Genomic DNA, 21,387 nt, shown 5'->3' with positions numbered 1-21,387 from the left:
CGGGGATGGAAAGCCTGAGTTTTATATAAAATTTATTCCGCGAGACTAACTGAATTTATGTAATTGTTTTGGTGCAATAGATTGAACTTCCCTCTCGGGAGGAATATAATCAATTGGTAATATTAGAGCTTCCCTGCATGGGAGGAATCCACTTGATTTCCTGCGTACGTGGCTGGCGGCCGGATGGCCTCCGCCACGTGGTTTCCCACCCGGGGAGAATTCACTTGTATGCATTGCCCGTGCGTGCAGTGAGGCATCTAGCTCTCACCACGTGCGCTCCCTGTATGGGAGGAACCACTTCTGTTCCCCGTCTGCAGCAGGGCACCTGGCACCCACCCACGGATATTCAGCAAGACACTCACCTGTCCCGCAGCCCTTCCCTCAGTGTGTTGGTCTGGTTGCAGAGCGGCCGTCTGGCATTCTGGGCAGAGGGAGAGAGAGAGACACGTGAGCCGCCACTGCTACTGCTGCTGCGGCTGCTCCTGCTGCTGGTGCCCGTCTCGATGGTCTGCCCAGAAGGTCAGAGGCGACAGGTATTTATATCACCTGTGGCGTGGGCCATTCCCGTTTCTGTCCTCTGCTTGCTCGATCTCCGCCCCTTTCTGCCGCCATACCTTATTTGGTCAGCACGGAGGTGAGGGACACCTATCCTTCTGCCCCGCTCTCCTCTGGCCAGAGAGTTGTGTCAGAGGTGGCATTTTGACCTCAGGATGGCCGATGCCTAGTGTCACCTTGGCACACCTGCCCACAACCAGCTCACAGTCTAGAGGGGTAGACCGATATTAATATAAAGAATAAATGCAAAAAATAAATGTTACAGATATTTACATAGCGTTTTGAGGCTGGGATGTGGGGTGATGAATAAAGGGAGCAAGTCACGGCAATGCAGAAGGGAGTGGTAGAAGAGGAGAGGAAGGATTAGTCAGTGAAGACTTCTTGGAGGAGATGTGCCTTCCATAAGGCTTTTAAAATGGGAGAGAAACTACCTGTCTGATATGAGGAGGGAGGAAACTCCAGGCTAAAGGTAGGATGTGATCAAGATGTCATTGGCGAGATAGACGAGACTGAGGTACAGTGAGAAGGTTAACATTAGAGGAATGAAGTGTGTGGGCTGGGTTGTAGTAGTAAAAACAATAACAATAAAAGTAATGGTATTTGTTAAGCGCTTACTATGTTCCAGGCACTCTACTAAGTGCTGGGGTACAAACAAATCGAGTTGGAGACACTCCCTTTCCCCCTTGGGACTCACAGCCTCAGTGTGCTCTGCACACAGCAAGCACTCAGCAAATACATGTGAATGAAAGAACGAATGAATGAGCTAATGAATGAGGATAAAAAGAGATGTGAGTAAATGTTAGGAGGCTGGTGTGGGGAGATTAGGGAAAGAATTATTCTCTTTGTGACTTCTGATCGATCGATCAATCAATTGTACTCATGGAGAGCCCACAGTGGGCAGAACACTGTACCAAGCGCTTGGGAGAGTACAAAATATAACAGTATAACAGAGATAGTAGAAACATTCAAGGCGAGATAGGAGTGAATAAGGTGACTGAGTGTTTTAAAGCCAATGGTGAGGAGTTTTTGTTGGTTACACAAAACCCAATCATCTGTAAGTGGGATGCGAGGCCAGAACATCCATTTTATTAATTGTGGTATTTTACAAGAAATTACTGTGTGCCAAGTATTGGTGTAGATACAAGATCATCAGGTCCCACAGTCTTAGAAGGAAGGAAAACAGATCTTGAACCCTATATTGCAGATGAGGGAACTGAGGCACAGAGAAGCTAAGTAACATCCCTGCTGTGTGACCCTGGGCAAGGCACTTGACTTCTCTGTGCCTCAGTTTACTCAAATGTAAAATGGGGATTCAACACCTGTTCTCTATCTCTTACTTACACTGGGAGCCCCATGTGGGACAGAGACTTAGGGAGAGTCCCTGTCCTGTCCATTGATACCCCAGGGAGACCTCTTCATTATTCTTCTTTCTAGACTGTGAGCCCGCTAGTGGGTAGGGACCATCTGTATATGTTACCAACTTGTACTTCCCAAGTGCTTAGTACAGTGCTGTGCACACAGTAAGCGCTCAATGAATACGATTGTATGAAGGAATGAATGACTCTCCAGTCTGAGATAAACCCTCCTGTGACACAATCATTGGGAGTTCTGGGATGCTCCTAAGAATGCCCTCTCCTCTGGGAGTATTTTCTGTCCCTGTCCATCACCTAGAATCTGGGAACAAGTCCCCAGTTTCAAAGTGAGGTCGGACGGGGAACGAAAAACTGTAATCAGTGTAATCTCCTCCATGCTCCTGAAACATCAAGAATACAGATATTGATGATTAATTAGGATATTTGTTAAGTGCTTACTGTGTGCTAAGAATTGTTCTTGATACAAGGTTAACAGTTTGGACACAGTCTCTGTCCCACATGGACTAAGTCTAGATAGGAGAGAATAGGATTTAATCCCCATTTTACAGATGAGGAAACTGAGGCACAGAGAAGTTAATTGTCATGCCCAATGTCACAAAACAAACAAGGCTAGAACCTAGGTCCCCTGACTCCCGGGCTCAAGTACTATCCCAGGCATTCTGGGAGAGATGTGTCCATGGTGTCGCTATGGGTAGGAGACAAATTGATGGCTTAAGACAAGATCACAGCACAGTGTGCTCTAGACTGCAAGCTCCTAGTGGGCAGGGACTATGTCTATCAACTCTGATAAATTGTAATCAATTGATCAACCAATCAATGGCATTTATTGAGCTTGGAAGAGCACAACACAACAATATAACTGACAAATTCCCTGCCCACAATGAGCTTAGAATTTTGGACCCCCCAAATCACTTAGTACAGTGCTCTGCATGCAGTAAGCAATCCTCTAATGCTAGCCTTCTCACTCTACCTCGATCGCACCTATCTTGCTACTGATCTCTAGCCGATGGCCTGTCTCTGGTATGGATCACCCTCCTTCCCCATATCCAACAGACAATTACACTCCCTCCCGTTCAAACCCTTACTGAAGGCACATCGCCTCCAAGAGGCCTACCCTGACTAAGCCCTCTTTTCGTTTTCTTCAACTCCCTTCTGCATCACCTTTACTTGTTCCCTTTATTCCTCAACCTCCTCCCAGCCCCACAACACTTATGTATATATCTGTAATTTATTTATTTATATTAACATCTTTTTCTCCCTGTAGCCTGTAAGCTCATTGAGGGCAGGGAATGTGTCTGATATATTGTTGCATTGTACTCTCCCAAACACTTAGTACAGTGTTCTGCACACGATAAGCACTCAGTAAATACATTTGATTGGTTGGAAGATTGGCTCTTTAGTCAAGGTCAGAGATGCTATTTTTGCCAAAGCTCCCCATCTAGACTGTAAGTTCGTTATGGACAGGGAACATGTCTCCCAGCTCTCTTATACTGTACTCTCCCAAGTGCTTAGTACATTACGGTGTTCTGCACACAGTAAGCATTCAATAAATATCTTAGATTGATTGATTGATCTTGTATTGAGATATTAACATATTTAGAAAGTCAGAGAATTTCCACATTTCGATGAGCCAGATTTTATCTCATTGGAATTAAAGGAGATATGTTAGCCCTCCTTTGTGAATTAACCTAGAACCTACGTAATGTTCAACCTCTCACCCCGAACCCTTTAACCAGTATGCGTTTAAGATAATAACAATAATCGGTATAATTATTATGATGGTAATAATGACACCTGAGGACCACCTTCAGCTCAGATCTTGCCTGCCCCCTTTTCTTTGAGGCTATGTGCTGCCTCATCAATTGTTCATTGGTATTTTCTGAGTGCCTACTGTGAGCACAGCACTGTACTAACTGCTTGGGAAAGTACAACATCACCAAGATCCTCCCTTTCCTCTCCATCTAAACCGCTATCACATCAGTACAATCATTCATCCAATATCTACTGGATTACTGCATCAGCATCCTTTCTGAGCTCCAAACCTCCTGTCTCTCCCTGCTTCAGTCTATACTTCACTCTGCTGCCCGGATTATATTTCTACAGAAACGTTCTGGGCATGTCAGCCCCCTCCTCAAAAATCTCCAGTGGTTGTTGCCTATCAACCTCTGTATCAAGTAAAAAACTCCTCATTATTGGCTTCACAGTTCTCCATCACCTTGCCCCCTCCTACCTCACCTCCATTCTCTCCTTCTACAGTTCAGCCCACACACTCCGCTCCTCTGCCACTAACCTCACTGTGCCTCATTCTCTCCTGTCCTGCTGTCGACCCCTGGCCCATGTCCTACCTCTGGATTGGATTGCCCTCCCCACTCATATCTGCCAAACAATCACCCTTCCTTCCTTCAAAGCCCTACTGAAGGCTCACTTCCTCCAAGAGGCCTTCCCAGACTAAGCCCCCATTTTTCCTCAGCTCCCCCCTTCCATGTAGCCCTGACTCACTCCTTTTGCTATACCCCCGACCCCACAGCACTAGTGTATATAGTACTATCTATAATTCTATTTATTTATATTGAGGCCTGTTTACTCATTCTAATATCTGTCTCCCCGTTTCTAGACTGCAAGACCATTGTGGGAAGGGATTCCCTCTCTTTAGTGCTGAATTGCAATTTCCAGGCGCTTAGTACAGTGCTCTGCACACAGTAAGTGCTCAGTACATGCGATTGAATGAATGAATTGAATGAATGAAAGAATGAAGTTGACAAACACAGTCCCTGCCCTCAAAGAGCCAATATCCATCTTTTATGGTATGTGTTAATATGTGCCAGGCACTGTACCAACCCTGGGGTAGATACAAGCTAATCCAATTAGATACAGTCCATGTCCAATATGGAGCTCACAGTCTTAACCCACATTTTACATATGAGGTAACTGAGGCACAGAGAAGTGAAGTGACTTCCCCAGGTTACACAGCAGACAAGTGGTGAAGGCAGAATTAGAACCCAGGTCCTTCTGACAACCAGGCCCATCCTCTATCTAGAAAAGCAGCATGGTGTAGTGGATAGAGCAAGGGCCTAGTAATTGCCAGTACTAGTACTAGGCCAGTGGCCTAGTAATTGCTTAACAAATGCCATTATTATTATCATTATTATTATTATAATTAAAAAAGAAAAAAGGAATTCCCTACTTTCCTCCTCCTCTAACCCTGACCTTCCTTCCTAATCCCCCATTTAGGTGATGGATCCCAGGAGCAAATAATAAAAATAATAGTAATAATTATTAATATTATAGTATTTGTTAAGTAGTTACTATATATCAAGCACTGCTCTAAGCGCTACAGTAGATACAAGCTAATAAGGTGAAATACAGTCCCTGCCCGATATGGGGCTCACAGTCTTAATCCCCATTTTACAGATGAGGTAACTGAGGCACAGAGAAGTGAAATGACATGCCCATGGTCACACAGTAGACATATACAGTGTCATAATTAAAACCCAGGTCCTTCTGACTCCCAGGCCCATGCTCTATCCACTAGGCCATGCTGTTTCCCTAGGCCATGCTGAATCACACACCCCTCTGGGAGTAGAGTTTGGAAAGCCTAAGGATGAGTTTAAGACTGTGAGCCCCATGTGGGACATGGACTGTCTCCAACCTGATGATCTTGTACCTATCCCAGTGCTTAGTAAAGTGTATGGAACATAGTAAGAGCTTAACAAATGTCATTTAAAAAAACATTTGAATTACCTGCTTCCTTCCTCTTCTTCCTTCCCTGATGGCACATGGGCCTGAGAGTCAGAAGACCATGGGTTCTAATCCCACTTCTGCTGCTTCTCTGCTGTGTGATCTTGGGCAAGTCACTTCACTTCTCTGTGCCTCACTTACCTCATCTGCTAAATAGGAATTGAAATTGAGAGTCCCACGTGAGACAGGAACTATGTCCAAACCGATTTGCTTGTATCCACCCCAGCGCTCAATATAATGCCTGGCACTTAGTAAGCACTCAACAAATACCACAATTAGTATCATTGCTATTAATTCCACACTTAGCTGATGGAATCCAGGAGCACATCTACCATCACAGAGTTCCATCTCCTGGGCTTTCAGAATCTCTCAGCCCTACAGGCCCTGCTGTTCTATGTGTTCCTCCTCATGTACCTCCTGACCATCACTGGGAACATGACCATCATCATGGTAGTGAGCCAAATTCCTCGGCTGACCACCCCAGTTTACACCTTCCTCAAGCATCACTCTTTCCTGTTGTTCTGGTACACCACGACTATCACCCCCATGCCCCTGACCAGCCTGCTTTCTTGGAGATGGGCCATCTCCTTTCCAGGCTGAATAAGACAACTCTACTTCTTTGTCTTCTTTGGGGCCATGGGATGCATCCTGCTGAACACAATTGCCTATGACCTTTACCTGGTGAGGTGGTGGTGTCCTGGGTGGCCGGTGTCTGGACAGGTCTGGACCTCATTCTGTTGTGATCGGGTTTGTCTGATATCCATTTTGTTTTCCCATCCCTTCCTCCCATCCCTTTGTACACCCTTCTTCATCGAAGAAGAATGCCCGCCAAAACTTCCCGCCACAAAACCTGCCTAACAAAGGCCTCCCCCACCCTGACCTGCCTGACAAAAACCATCCCTGTTGTCCACTAGTGGACTTGACATGACTGACTCCATTTTGTGCAGGCTGAGAGAACAACTCCTTTTTGTATTGTCTGCAACAGATGCCTTCAAGGCCATTAAACAGGTAACACTTATCTATGTAAGGTCGTAGGTCAGATGACATCCTGACAAGACAGTGACAACAGAAGATAACAGAATTTACACACCTATTTATACAAGGCCATATGGCAGATAACAACAACCTTTACAAGGCAGTAAAAACAGAGAATTTACAGCATCCTGTGGTCCTAATTGGATTCCTGAAATTCCTAAATGCTCTCTCCCATGTTGCTGTAACTGAATAAAAGACACAGTGAGAATGGGATCGGGGCTGCTTGATCTGGGTCCCTGGCCCCTTGCAGCCGCGCGCTAATAAAATCCACTTCTAAATTTCTACCTGGGTCTCACTCGCTGATTCTCGGCACAACAATTCCCTCCTTCATGATCTCCAAGTTGAGGTTCTGTGGGCTCTAGCACAGTTGCTACAGAGATGGTCATCTTCACCGTGTCCATCGTGGGGCTGTGTATCTGTTTCCTCCTGACTTTGTTCTCCTACATCTTCATCGTGTCCACCATCTTGAAGATCCCCTCTGCATCAGACCAGAGGAAGACCTTTTCCACCTGCGGTTCCCACTTGGCTGTGGTCGCCATCTACTACAGGACGATAATCTCCATGTATGTCAGGCCCAAAGCCCTCCTGTCGCCCTATCTCAACAAGGTCATCTCTGTGTTCTACACGGTGGTGACCCCACTGCTTAACCCCATCGTCTATAGCCTGAGGAACAGGGACTTCAGTGATATCCTGAAGAAGGTGTTCAAGAGGAATAGTGGCATCTAAAATAAATGGGAGGAAGGAAGAGTCTCATTGGTCTCACTCCATCACCCAGCTGGCTTTATGCAATGGAATTACTTATGAATTGGGGTCATGGGGACCATTGGTCATACTCTTCAATGGGGGTCATATCACCTGCTGGTGGTACTTTTCAATGGGGGTCACATGAACTACTGGTGTTACTCTTCAATGGGGGTCACATAAACCAGCGGTAGTGCCCTTCAATGGGGATCACATCAACCATTGGTGCTACTTTTAACTGGGGGTTCACATAAACCACTGGTGGTACTCTTCAATTGAGGTCACATAAACCACTTATTGTACCACCCATCTTGACTGTATGCTTGTTGTGGGCAGGGAATGTATCTGCTATATGGTAGTATCCTTAGTGCTTAGTACAGTGCTTTGTACACAGTAAGTGCTCAACAAATACGACTGATTCTCCCCTTTCTAGACTGTGAGCCCACTGTTGGGTAGGGACTGTCTCTATATGTTGCCAACTTGTACTTCCCAAGCGCTTAGTACAATGCTCTGCACACAGTAAACGCTCAATAAATACCATTGAATGAATGAATGAATGATTGACTGGCTGACTGACTGATTGACTCTTCAATGGGAGTTACATGAACTACTGGTGCTACTGATCAATGAGGTTCACATGAACTGCTGTTTGCTACAATAGGGACCACATGGGGGTCACAAAAAAAATAGTGGTCTAGAGAAGCAGCGTGGCTCAGTGTAAAGAGCCTGGGCTTGGGAGTCAGAGGTCATGGGTTCTAATTCCGACTCCATGACTTGTCAGCTGTGTGACTTTAGGCAAGTCACCTCACTTCTCTGTGTCTCAGTTGCATCATCTATAAAATGGGGATTAAGACTGTGAGCCCCACGTGGGACAGCCTGATCACCTTGTATTCCCCCCCAGCGCTTAGAACAGTGCTTCGTAAATAGTAAGTGCTTAACAAATGCCATCAGTATTATTATTATTACAATGAGCAGACCATAAGAACAACTGGTGGTACTCTTCAATGGGGGGTTACATGAACCACTGCAGTACTTGAAAGCACATATCTAGTCGAAAAGAGTGTTCTTGGAGTGATGACCCTAACCCTAAACCTAACTCTAACCCTAACCCTAAACCTCTTTTTTATGTTTTTTTCTTAGGGTAAAAGGGAAAGGGAAGCAATTGAACGACTGTCTGAAACCTCTTGATGTCTCTGTCATGAAGAGTTCCCCTTTGATTTCAAGAAGTTTGAGAGATGGAGTAAGTGGAATGAGAGCAGTTTGGAAATTCATTCATTCATTCATTCATTCACTCGTATTTATTGAGCACTTACTGTGTACAGAGCACTGTACTAAGCGCTTGGGAAGAACGAGTTGGCAACATATAGAGACTTTCCCTACCCAACAGTGAGCTCACAGTCTAGAAGGGGGAGACAGAGAACAAAACAAAACATATTAACAGAATAAAATAAATAGAATAAATATGTACAAGTAAAATAAATGGAGTAATAAATAAGTACAAACATATACACACATATACAGGTGCTGTGGGGAAGGGAAGGGGGTAAGGTGGGGGGATGAAGAGGGGGAGGAGGGGGAGAGAAAGGAGGGGGCTCAGTCTGGGAAGGCCTCCTGGAAGAGGTGAGCTCTCAGTAGGACCTTGAAGGGAGGAAGAGAGCTAGCTTGGCAGATGTGTGGAGGAAGGGCATTCCAGGCCAGGGGGATGACGTGGGCCGGGGGTCGAAGGCGGGACAGGCGAGAACGAGGCACGGTGAGGAGAATAGCGACAGAGGAGTGGAGGGTGTGGGCTGGGCTGTAGGAGAGAAGGGAGGTGAGATAGGAGAGGGCGAGGTGATGGAGAGCCTTGAAGCTGAGGGTGAGGAGTTTCTGCCTGATGTGTAGGTTGATTGGTAGCCACTGGAGATTTTTGAGGAGGGGAGTAACATGCCCAGAGTGTTTCTGGACAAAGACAATCTGGGCAGCAGCATGAAGTATAGATTGAAGTGGGGAGAGACAGGAGGATGGGAGATCGGAGAGGAGGCTGATACAGTAATCCAGTCGGGATAGGAAGAGAGATTGAACCAGCAAGGTAGTGGTTTGGATGGAGAGGAAAGGGAGGATCTTGGCGATGTTCTGGAGGTGAGACTGGCAGGTTTCGGTGACGGCTTGGATGTGAGGGGTGAACGAGAGAGCGGAGTCGAGGACGGCACCAAGGTTGCAGGCCTGTGAGATGGCAAGGATGGTAGTGCCGTCAACAGTGATGGGAAAGTCAGGGAAAGTGCAGGGTTTGGGAGGGAAGACAAGGAGTTCAGTCTTGGACATGTCGAGTTTTAGGTGGCGGGCAGACATCCAGATGGAGATGTCCTGAAGGCAGGAGGAGATGTGAGCCTGGAGGGAGGGAGAGAGAGCAGGGACAGAGATGTAGATTTGGGTGTCATCAGCGTAGAGATGATAGCTGAAGCCGTGGGAGCGAATGAGGTCACCAAGGGAGTGAGTGTAAATCGAGAGCAGAAGGGGACCAAGAATTGAACCTTGAGGCACCCCTACAGTAAGGGGATGGGAGGGGGAGGAGGAGCCTGCAAAAGAGACTGAGAATGAACGACCGGAGAGATAAAAGGAGAACCAGGAGAGGACAGAGTCTGTGAAGCCAAGGTTGGATATCATGTTGAGGAGAAGGGGGTGGTCCACAGTGTCGAAGGCAGCTGAGAGGTCGAGGAGGATTAGGATAGAGTATGAGCCGGTGGATATGGCAAGCAGAAGGTCACTGGTGACCTTTGAGAGGGCAGTTTCCGTGGAATGTAGGGGATGGAAGCCAGATTGGAGGGGGTCGAGGAGAGAGTTGGTGTTGCCTATTCGAGGCAGCGCGTGTAGACGACTTGTTCAAGGAGTTTGGAAAGGAATGGTAGGAGGGAGATGGGGCGATAACTAGAAGGTGAGGTCGGGTCAAGAGAGGGTTTTTTTAGGATGGGAAAGACACGGGTATGTTTGAAGGCAGAGGGGAAGGAACTAGTGGAGCGTGAGCAGTTGAAGATGGAGGTTAAGGAGGGGAGAAGGGACAGAGCCAGAGATTTCATGAGATGAGAGGGAATTTGGTCAGAAGCACAGGTGGCCGGAGTTGCACTTGAGAGGAGGGAGGAGAGCTCCTCTGAGGATACTGCTGGGAAGGATGGGAGAGTAGCAGAGAGTGTTGAGAGCCGGGGGGTTGGAGAAGGAGGGGGGAGTGACTTTGGGGAGGTCAGTCCTGATGGATTTAATTTTATTAATGAAGTAGGAGGCCAGATCGTTGGGGTGAGGGAAGGAGGAGGGGGAGGAACCGGGGGACTGCGAAGGGAATTGAATGTATGGAAGAGCTGACGGGGTTGATGGGCATGGATGTCAATAAGGGAGGAGAAATAGTTTTGTCTGGCAGACGAGAGGGCTGAGTGAAGGCAGGAAAGGATAAAGCTGAAGTGAACGAGGTTGGGATGGTGTTCAGATTTTCGTGAGCAGCATTCGACAGCTCGAGCATAAGAGCAAAGGAAGTCGACAGGGGCAGTGATCCAGGGCTGTGGGTTAGTGGTACGAGAGCAGCAAAGGGAAAGGGGAGCGAGTGAGTCTAGCTGAGTAGAAAGGGTAGAGTTGAGAGCAGTAATCTGATCATCAAGACTGGGTAGAGAAGAAAGGGAGGCGAGGTGGGGTGTGAAGCACTCAGAAAGATGGATGGGGTCAAGAGAGCGGAGATCTCTGTGAGAGAGTAATATGGATTTACAGGGGAAAAGAGTGCCATGGGAGTAGTTTGTTTGGCTTTTGTGATATCTTCCAATTGTCCACCGCTTGAGCACATCTTTGTGGCTTCATTGTGATATTAAAATATTTCTGTTTGCTCCATCCTTCCAATGATTGCCCCATTTCAGCTCACCATAGCACAGTTGTTTATGTATTCTGCTGTTTTCCATTCCCCTCACACTCATTTCTGCTCATCATAGAGTAGTAGTTTGCATAGCCCACTATTGTACAGCCTGCTCACACACATTTCTGCTCACCACAGAGCCGTTATTTGGGTATGCTGCTTTCATCCATTCTTCCCAACATCCTATCCAGCAAAGGTTTGATGTGATGAAAATTGATTGTCTTAGTGCTTTGTCTACTTAAATTCCAGAATATCACTGATCATGATCTTGTCTTGCTATGTGATGCTAAGAATTGCATGTAAATGGTTAAGAAGCAGCGTGGCTACGAAGCAGCCTGGCTCAGTGGAAAGAGCACGGGCTTTGGAGTCAGAGATCATGGGTTCAAATCCCGGCCCCACCAATTGTCAGCTGTGTGACTTTGGGCAAGTCACTTCACTTTTCTGGGCTTCAGTTACCTCATCTGTAAAATGGGGATGAAGACTGTGAGCCCGCCGTGGGACACCCCGATCACCTTGTAACCACCCTAGAGCTTAGAACAGTGCTTTGCACATAGTGAGTGCTAAATAAATGCCATCATTATGATTATTATCATGCTAAATCTCATAACGTATGAGAAGGCTATGAGAAGCTGTAGTGAAGCTTATACCCTGGGGCATGTGTTTCACGACTTCTGAAGTGTAAGGGATTGATGCTTGTGGTGTGATTTAAGGGAAAGAGATCATCATCATCAATAATATTTATTAAGCAAATTATATGTGCGGAGCACTGTACTAAGTGCTTTGCAGAGTTCAAAATTACAAAGTTGGCAGTTACATTCCCTACCCACAACGGGCTTACAGTCTAGAGTTCTTGGTGAATACAAAATATTATCATGAATGAGTCATGGAGTGCAAAGCAAATAACCAAAAGAATATGCTTAATAATCCCAAATTCTTCCCATGATCTCCAATAGGTTAATAGGCTACTTCCCTGTTCAGTCTTATGACTTTCTCCTTCCTTTCCTCCCTCCATGTCCTCTCTGCTAGTTGTTCTCACATGCTCTGCTGCTCTCATTCTCCACCACTCCATATAGATTGGGTACAACAGTGAGACCTCAGCCTTGGACAAGCCATGAGCCCTGTCATTCCAACTTTCATTGTCATCATCTGTGGCTAGGGTGCATTGGAGAGGGGAGGGGAGAGGCTCACGTCCTTCCTCTCCATCATCATGGGCACCTTCCAAAACTTTTAGCGTGCCCATGGTATCCACGTTGAAAAGATAATAGTAACAACAACAACAACAACAATAATAATAATAATAATAATAATAATAATAATAATAACTGTGGTAATCATAATGGAGAATGTAGAATTTCTCAAGTGCATATTTATAAGCTTATATGCAAGCATGCTAGGCTGTAAGTTCACTGTGGGCAGGGAACATGTCTACCAACTCTATTGCATTGTACTCCCTCAAGCATTTAGTTCAGTGCTCTGCACACAGTAAGCACTCAATAAATACCACTGACTGATTTATTGATAGATTGTGCCACGTTCCAGACCCACATGGAGCTTACAACCTAAGAGGGAGAGAAAGTGGGTAATTAATGCATATTCTACTACTGCTGAGGAAACTCAAACACTGAAAAGTCAAGTGGCTTGCATAAAGTCACACAGCGGGCAAGTGGCAGAGCCAGGATGTGAAGTCAGGTCTCTCGACTCACACTGGTCTTTCCATTAGCCTACAAGATTAGGAAATTCCTTAAAAATATTCAAAAATTCGGTCTTCCAAATCACTCAATCAACGCAATTTATTGAGCACTTACTGTGTGCAGAGCTCTGAATTAAGCACTTTGGAGAGTACCATATAATAGAGTTAGTAAGTAATATTAGCAGGGAGTGCTAACTTAATTAGGTTGCATTTACCCCAGTGCTTGGTGCAGTGCCAGGCACATTGTAAGCACCTAAGAAATATCGTAAAAATAATCAAGAGGCCAGCATTTCTGCCAAATGCAGAGACTCTCCCAGTCAGGACCGAGACCTGAAGGGATTTGAATTCATCACAGGAATCAGCCTCAGGTCCTTATTGAAGCCCTGGACTCTTCACTAAGAGAAGCAGCGTGGCTCAGTGGAAAGACCCCGGGCTTTGGAGTCAGATGTCATGGGTTCAAATCCCGGCTCTGCCAATTGTCAGCTTCACTCGGGCAAGTCACTTCACTTCTCTGGGCCTCAGTTCCCTCATCTGTAAAATGGGGATTAAAAACTGTGAGCCCCCCGTGGGACAGCCTGATCACCTTGTAACCTCCCCAGCGCTTAGAACAGTGCTTTGCACATAGTAAGCACTTAAGAAATACCATCATCATTATTATTATTGTTATTATTCCCAGGGCCTCGGTCAATGCTATCCTCATTGTTTCATTTCTCAGGCTGAAGATGAAGGGGTTCAGGAGAGGAGTGACCACTCTGGAGAGGACAAAGATGATCGTATTGAGATGCAGGGAGCACTTCTGAGTGGGCCGGACATAGACAAAGATGGAGATCCCATAGCCCATGGAGACCACGGTGAAATGAGAGGCACAGGTGGAGAAAGCCTTTTGTCGACCCTCACCTGAGGGAATTTTGAGGATGGTGAAGATGACATAGATGTAGGATACGATGGTCATTGCCAGAGAGCTGATCAGCAACACGAGGGAGACGATGAAGTCAAGAAGCTCTATGAAGGTGACGTTGGCACAGGCGAGGAATAGGAAGGGGGCACTGTCACAGAAGAAATGGTCGATGACTTTGGGCCCACAATAGGGCAGGCGGACTTTCAAGATGGTGGATGGGAGGATGAGGAGGAAGGATCCACACCATACTAGGGTGACGAGCCGAGCACAGAGTGGGTGGGTCAAGATGGCAGGATACCGTAGGGGATGTCAGATGGCCATGTAACAGTCATATGACATGATGGCAAAGAAGATGTACTCGGTGGTGGCAAAGAGGAAGTAGAAGTATGACTGAGTAATGCACTCATTTAAAGACACGGACTTCCTCTCTGACAGGAAGTTGGCCAGCATCCTGGGCACGACACAAGTCCTGGTTAGAATTTCGCTGAAGGAGAAGTGACTGAGGAAGATATACATGGGTGAGTGGAGACGATAATCCAGATTTATCAGCATAATGATGAGGAGATTGCCCAGGACTGTCACCACGTAGATAGAGAGGAAGAGGAGGAAGAGGAAAACGCCCAGTTCTTGGGTAGTGAGGATCCCACTAAAATGATTTCAGTCACTGCTGTCCAATTCGCTGGTCCCATCTTGTCTCAGTGCTTTACCTGGGGAGAGTCTAAAGGGAGAAAACAGCCAAAATACCACAGAGCCCTCAGTCTGGAAATCAATCAATCAATCATATTCATTTAATACTTCCTATGTGGAGAACCACGTCTCAGGATCGCACCTGGAGAGTTTCCAGTATTCTACCAGTTGCAGCAATGGGAGGGAGAGTCAAGCAGAGGTATATCCAAAAATCTCCTCAAAAATCTTCAGTGGCTACCAATCAATCTGCACATCAGGCAGAAACTCCTCACCCTGGGCTTCAAGGCTCTCCCCCTCGCCCCCTCCTACCTCACCTCCCTTCTCTCCTTCTACAGATCAGCCCGCACCCTCCGCTCCTCTGCCGCTAATCTCCTCACCGTACCTCATTCTTGCCTGTCCCGCCATCGACCCCCGGCCCACATCATCCCCCGGGCCTGGAATGCACTCCCTCTGCCCATCCGCCAAGCTAGCTCTCTTCCTCCGTTCAAGGCCCTGCTGAGAGCTCACCTCCTCCAGGAGGCCTTCCCAGACTGAGCCCCTTCCTTCCTCTCCCCCTCGTCCCCCTCTCCATCCCCCCATCTTACCTCCTTCCCTTCCCCACAGCACCTGTATATATGTATATATGTTTGTACATATTTATTACTCTATTTATTTATTTATTTATTTTACTTGTTCATATCTATCCTATTTATTTTATTTTGTTAGTATGTTTGGTTTTGTTCTCTGTCTCCCCCTTTTAGACTGTGAGCCCACTGTTGGGTAGGGACTGTCTCTATATGTTGCCAATTTGTACTTCCCAAGCGCTTAGTACAGTGCTCTGCACATAGTAAGCGCTCAATAAATACAATTGATGATGATGATATCCATTCTATTCCTAGTTTGGGCAGTGGCTAGTTAGTGGAAGGCAATCTGCTACAAGTCAAAACTCACCCGTGCTAAGTAGCAGCGGCATGGCAGAGAGTCGAGGGCAGAGACTCATGTTTAATTAATGGAAGAAGGCAGTGGTAAGCCTCTTCCATATTTTTACTAAGAAAACTTTGGATGCACTACCAGAACGATTACAGTTGGAGGTGAGGTTTTCTGGGAGAGATTCGCTGTGATGGCCAAGGGATTAAGGCGTTGAACTTGAAATCCAATGGGGTTTCCCGCGCAGGTTGGAATCCTGCTCACAGAGACTTTCTTGGATAAGGAGCATGGCTTAGTGGAAAGAGCATGGGCTTGGGAGTCAGATGTAGTGGGTTCTAATCCTGCCACTGCCACTTCTCACCTGTGTGACTTTGGGCAAGTCACCTCACTTCTCTGGGCCTCAGTTACCTCATCTATAAAATGGGGAATTAGACTGTGAGCCCCACGTGGGACAATCTGATTGTCCTGTACCTAACCCAGTACTTAGAACAGTGCTTGGCACATAGTAAGCACCTAACAAGTACCATTACTATTATTATTATTATGTATCCATGGAGTCACTATGGGTCAGAGATGACTCTACAGCATAAGAAAAGACAATATGCAGAACACTGTACTAAGTGCTTGGGAGAGTACAATACAACAGAATCAGCAGACACATTCCCTGCGCATAATGAGCTAGGCAGTCTATCTTGTTCATTCTCTAGACATTAAGCTCAGTGTGGACAGGGAATGTGCCTGCTACATTGTTATACTGTACTTTCCGAAGAGCTTAGAAGGGCTCTGCAAACAGTAAGTGCTCAATCAATACAATTGACTGACATTCCTCTACCTCCAGGTCAGATTGACTAATTTCCACTCTCACAACTTAAAAAATAATTATGGTAGTTTTTCAATGGCATTTGTAATGCACTTACTATGTTCCAGGCACTGTCCGAAGCCCTGTGGAAGATAGAAGAGAATCTGGTTGGACAGAGTCCATGTCCCACATGGGGCTCATAGCCTTAATCCACATTTTATAAATGAGGTAACTGAGGCACAGAGAAGTGAAGTGATTTGTCCAGGGTCACCTAGCAGACAAGTGACGGAGCCAGGATTAGAACCCAGGTTCTTCTGACTCTAAGGACCATGCTTTGTTAAGTGTTTACTATGTGCAAGCACTGTGTCAACCACTGGGGTGGATAAGAGATAATCAGATCCTACATAAGGATCCACCTCTCAGGGTCGCACCTGGAGAGTTTCCAGTATTCTACCAGTCTCAGCTATAATAATAATAATAATGGCATTTATTAAGCACTTACTATGTGCAAAGCACTGTTCTCAGAGCTGGGGAGGTTACAGGGTGATCAGGTTGTCCCACGGGGGGCTCACAGTCTTAATCCCCATTTACAGATGAGGGAACCGATGCACAGAGAAGTGAACTGAGTCCAAAGACACACAGCTGACAAGTGGTGGAGCCGGGATTTGAGCCCATGAACTCTGACTCCAAAGCCCGTGCTCTTTCCTCTCAGCCACACTACTTCTCTTATGCTATGGGAGGGAGAGTCATGCAGAGTCAGTCATCCATTCTGTTCCTAGCTTGGGCTGTGGCTAGCTAGTGGAAGGCAATCTGCTACAAATCAAAACTCACTTGTGCTGAGCAGCAGTGGTATTGGAAAGAGTCTAGGACAAGACTCAGATTTACTACACAAAAGGAGGCAATGTACCTGGAAAGTACCTCTTCCATATTTTTACGAAGAAAACTCTATGGATACACTAGCAGAACGATTGCAGATGGAGCTGGGGGTGTTCTGGGAAAGATGTGTCCATGGCATCGCTATGGGTCGGACATGCCTCATCAGCATAAGACAACAACAACAACATAGTAATCACAGTCTAAGTAGGAGGGAGAAGGGGCCTTGAATGCCCATTTTGCCAATGACAAAATTAAGGCACAGAGAAGGAGTTACGTAACTTGTCCAAGGTCACAGAGCAGGCAAGTATGATTAGAACCCAGGTTCTCAGACTCCCAGGTCCAGGTGCTCTCCATAAGGTAATGCTGCTCTTCAATATCTCAATCACCTTGCCCCCTCCTACCTCACCTCACTACTCTCCTACTACAACCCACCGCACCCACGTTTCTCCTCGATTGCCAACCTTCTTACTGTAACTCGATCTCGTCTATCTCACCGCTTACCCCACACCCACGTCCTCTCTCTGGTCTGGAACGCCCCCCCTACTCAAGTTCAACAGACGATTACTCTCCCCCGCTTCAAAATCTTATTGAAAGCACACATCTGCCAAGAGGCCTTCCCTGACTAAACCCTCCTTTCTCTTCTCCCACTCTCTTCTGCATCACGCTGATTTGCTCTCTTTGTTTACCCCTGCTCACAGTCCCACAGCACTCATGTGCATATCTGTAATGTATGTATTTATATTAATGTCTGTCTCCCCCTCCAAACTGTAAGCTCACTGTGGGCAGGGAATATGTCTGTTTATTGTTATATTGTACTAAGCACTTAGTATAATGCTCTGCACACAGTAAGCACTCAATAAATATGATTGAATGAATGGATTGATCTGTAGCCTAAATATATTACCCAGATCCCTCCCGCTGAAATTCTTCTTGATCTAACGTCTCTGAGATTGTCAGCATTCTCCCAACCTACGATGCTTACCTTAAGAGGAGTTGAAACTATGTTTCAGTTTATTTACCTGTAAAATTGGAGGGCATGCCTCAGGTGGGACAATAACAATACCCAATCCTTCTTAGAATGTGTGCCTCATGTGGGACAAGAACAATACCTAATCTGATTACCCTGTTTCTACCCTGGCATTTGGTAGCATAAGGATATATCAAGTCCCAGTCTCATGTGATGTATTGTACCAGGTGTTTGGGCAATGTAGAATAGTGATGTGACAAACTTCACTAAGAGCTTGCACCCTAATAGAAGAGACAAATGCAAAAACATTTACAACTGTATTGGCCAAAATATGTATGCTTAGCAGAAACAGAGAAGACACTGGGATCTGATTGCTTTGGATAATAACAATTATGGCATTTTTAAGTGCTTACTTTGTGCAAAGCACTGTTCTAAGGGCTGGGGAGGACACAAGGTGATCAGGTTGTCCCACGTGGGGCACACAGTCTAAATCACCATTTTACAGATGAGGTAACTGAAGCACAGAGAAGTTAAGCGACTTGCCCAAAGTCACACAGCTGACAGTTGGCAAAGCCAGGATTTGAACCCATGACCTCTGACTCCCAAGCCCGTGCTCTTTCCACTGAGCCACTATTTGGCACATAGTAAGGACTTAACAGATAATGATTATAATAATAATTATTATTATTGTTGTATGCATGAATGCTTTTCCCTGTGCTTAGAAAAGTTCTCTGCACACCCACCATATGTGCTTTATAATACTATTACTACTACTACATAAGTTCATAAGATTTGCCTGAGAGACTGAAATAGTACATAGGAAGTGCTTATTGCCTTATGCTGTTGAGTCGGGTTTGAACCATAGTGACACCATGGACATATCTCTCCCAGCGTGCCCCACATCCATCTGCAATGGTTCTAGTACTGTATCCATAGAGTTTTTTTTGGTAAAAATATGGAAGCCTCCTTCCGCACAGTAAACCTGAGTCTCCACCCTCGACTCTCTCCCATGCTGCTGCTGCTCAGCACAGGTGAGTTTTGACTTATAGCACATTGCCTTCCACACACTACTCACTGCCCAAGCTAGGAATGGAATGGATATGCCTCTGCTTGAGTCAAGCGATTATCTTCTGTCCGCTCTTCCTCCTACCAGCTCTCCTCTCCCACTCTCCTCACTCCAACTGCCCCTTACGACTGACGGGGAGGTGGTAGGAAGGCTTCCTGTGGGGCAGTGGTAGGGAGTGGGACAAGAGAGGGAAGGAGTTGAAGCAACACGGAGAGCTCTAGAATTCATTCATTCATTCATTCAACCGTATTTATTGAGCGCTTCCTGTGTGCAGAGCACTGTACTAAGTTTTGGGAAAGTACAATTCTGCAACAGATCGAGACCATCCCTGCCCAACAGCGGGCTCAAAGTCTAGAAGAGGGAGACACACAACAAAACCAGAGACGTAAACAGGCGTCAATAGAGTTGCTACCCAACATCCCTCCCTCTTCCCTACCTTGAACCCGAGAGTCCAGAACAGAGGCTTAGATCCCCCGCCCCCGCAGGAGATTGGGGTGGAGGGATGTAGATGTGGATGGATAGGAGGAAAATGATGGGCAATGGATGCCCTTTCCCGGAGACAGATGGGAGACAGTCAAACAATCGATCAACGGTATTTGTTGAGCACTTAATTTGTGCAGAGTATTGTACTAAGCACTGGGACACCCAGATTCCACCCACTATGTCTCACCTTTTCATTGTTGCCAAGTGCTAATCCTGTCCAGATTGTGACATCTTTACGTTCAGGGTAACTTGTGTGAAATCATGGGGGTCTGGGAGAGGGCAGTCCTAGGCCAGGGAGGGACTGAGTGCAGATAGCACCGCTGCACAGCATCAGTCTCTTATTAAATCAATCAATCAAATCTATTTGTTGAGAACTTACTATGTGAAGAGCATTGTACTAAGCTCTTGGGAGCATACAACAGAGTTGGTCAACATTTTCCCTGAACCCTCTGGGAAAAAGGCCCCACATAAGCTCAATGGATATGAGTCCCCAGCTCCCAATTACTGGGCAGGACAATTCCACCTTCTCATCAAATCCTTGCCTAGACATGACACTAGAAGACCAAGGAAAATGGCAGCAATTTATCCATATTCACATGAGACATGGCCCAGGAATAACACTCTTCAATTTCTTTCCATGCCAAGGCTTCCAGACTTGTGTTCTTCCCCATACCAAACATTCAGAAGAGCCAGAAAAATATCTAACCAGTCCCTAAGCTTCTCAGGAAGCAATGTGAAATCTGTGCTCTGGGACTTTGTACCTGAGTGATGCAGCAGTTGACCTTCGGTCCCCTGAGTCTAGTTCTGTCCAAAGTGGGTTCAAGTCAGACGAATCCAAGTCAGACGACTTTGGTACCACTTGGATTTCCACCCCAAATCTCCTTCGCTGGATCTTATTTTAGGAGATGACTGCACCTCGTGGGCAAAGTCACTGAAGAAGATGGTAGGACTTTGTTCACCAAGAGGGGCAGCAGGCAGTTCAACTCTGGTTAGGATGTGGATCCATGGGAGAGCCTGGATTTTGTCATTGGTAGAGAGAAGAGCAGGACTCCTGGCATATGATGGGAGTGAAGGGGGCGTCCTTTCTGGGGACAGACACTGACCACTACTCACGTGAAAAATTCTGCATGCATCCCTGACAGAGATAAGAACCGGTTTTACATGTAACCCAGCCTAAACCCCTCAGGGAGAATGAAGACCTGAGTAGGCACTAGTTTTTTTCTCTTGCTGAGCAGGAAGATGATTGGAGAACTCATTAAAACTCTCGTTCCTCAGAGACACTAAGGTACACCCTCCTAAGGGGAGTTTTGGAACAAAGCAGCCAAAATATCAAAACTAGGAGTATGTAATATTCCTGACTTGGTAATAATAATAATAATAATAATTATTATTATTATTTGTGTTTGTTAAGGGCTTGCTATGTGTCAAGCAATGTGCTAAATGCTGAGATCAATATAATACAATCAGATCAGACACAGTTCTTATACAACAGAGGGCTCACAAATTACAGGGGAGGAAGAACAGGCATTTAATCCCCCATGTTTCAGATGAGGAAGCTAAAGTATAGAAAAGTTAAAGGATTTGCCCAAGGTCACACAGCAAGCAAGTTGCAGAGACAGGATTAGTATAGCGTCCAACATACGTAGCATGGCCTGGTGAAAAGAGCATGGAATAGGGAGTCAGAAAAGCTGGGTTTGAAACTCAA

The 21,387-nt window shown here is 46.1% G+C and overlaps 1 protein-coding gene and 1 pseudogene across 1 annotated transcript; one reads left to right on the top strand and one right to left on the bottom strand.

The window, feature by feature from the left end:
* Positions 1-5,975: 5,975 nt before the first annotated feature.
* On the top strand, positions 5,976-7,427 carry LOC119948772 (annotated as a pseudogene).
* Positions 7,428-7,617: 190 nt separating this feature from the next.
* Positions 7,618-18,126, bottom strand: LOC119948771 (olfactory receptor 6M1-like). The gene is made up of 5 exons (XM_038770269.1): positions 18,071-18,126; positions 14,225-14,349; positions 13,680-14,146; positions 13,014-13,031; positions 7,618-7,680 (listed from the first exon to the last, which is right to left on the bottom strand). The coding sequence occupies exons 1-5, from the start codon at positions 18,124-18,126 to the stop codon at positions 7,618-7,620; spliced, it is 729 nt and encodes a 242-aa protein (XP_038626197.1).
* Positions 18,127-21,387: the final 3,261 nt, after the last annotated feature.

The sequence above is a fragment of the Tachyglossus aculeatus genome, chromosome X3 (genome assembly GCF_015852505.1).
Source record: "Tachyglossus aculeatus isolate mTacAcu1 chromosome X3, mTacAcu1.pri, whole genome shotgun sequence".
NCBI lineage: Eukaryota > Metazoa > Chordata > Mammalia > Monotremata > Tachyglossidae > Tachyglossus > Tachyglossus aculeatus.
The sequence above is the reverse complement of the archived record's forward strand: the minus strand, read 5'-3'. Positions and strand labels throughout refer to the sequence as shown.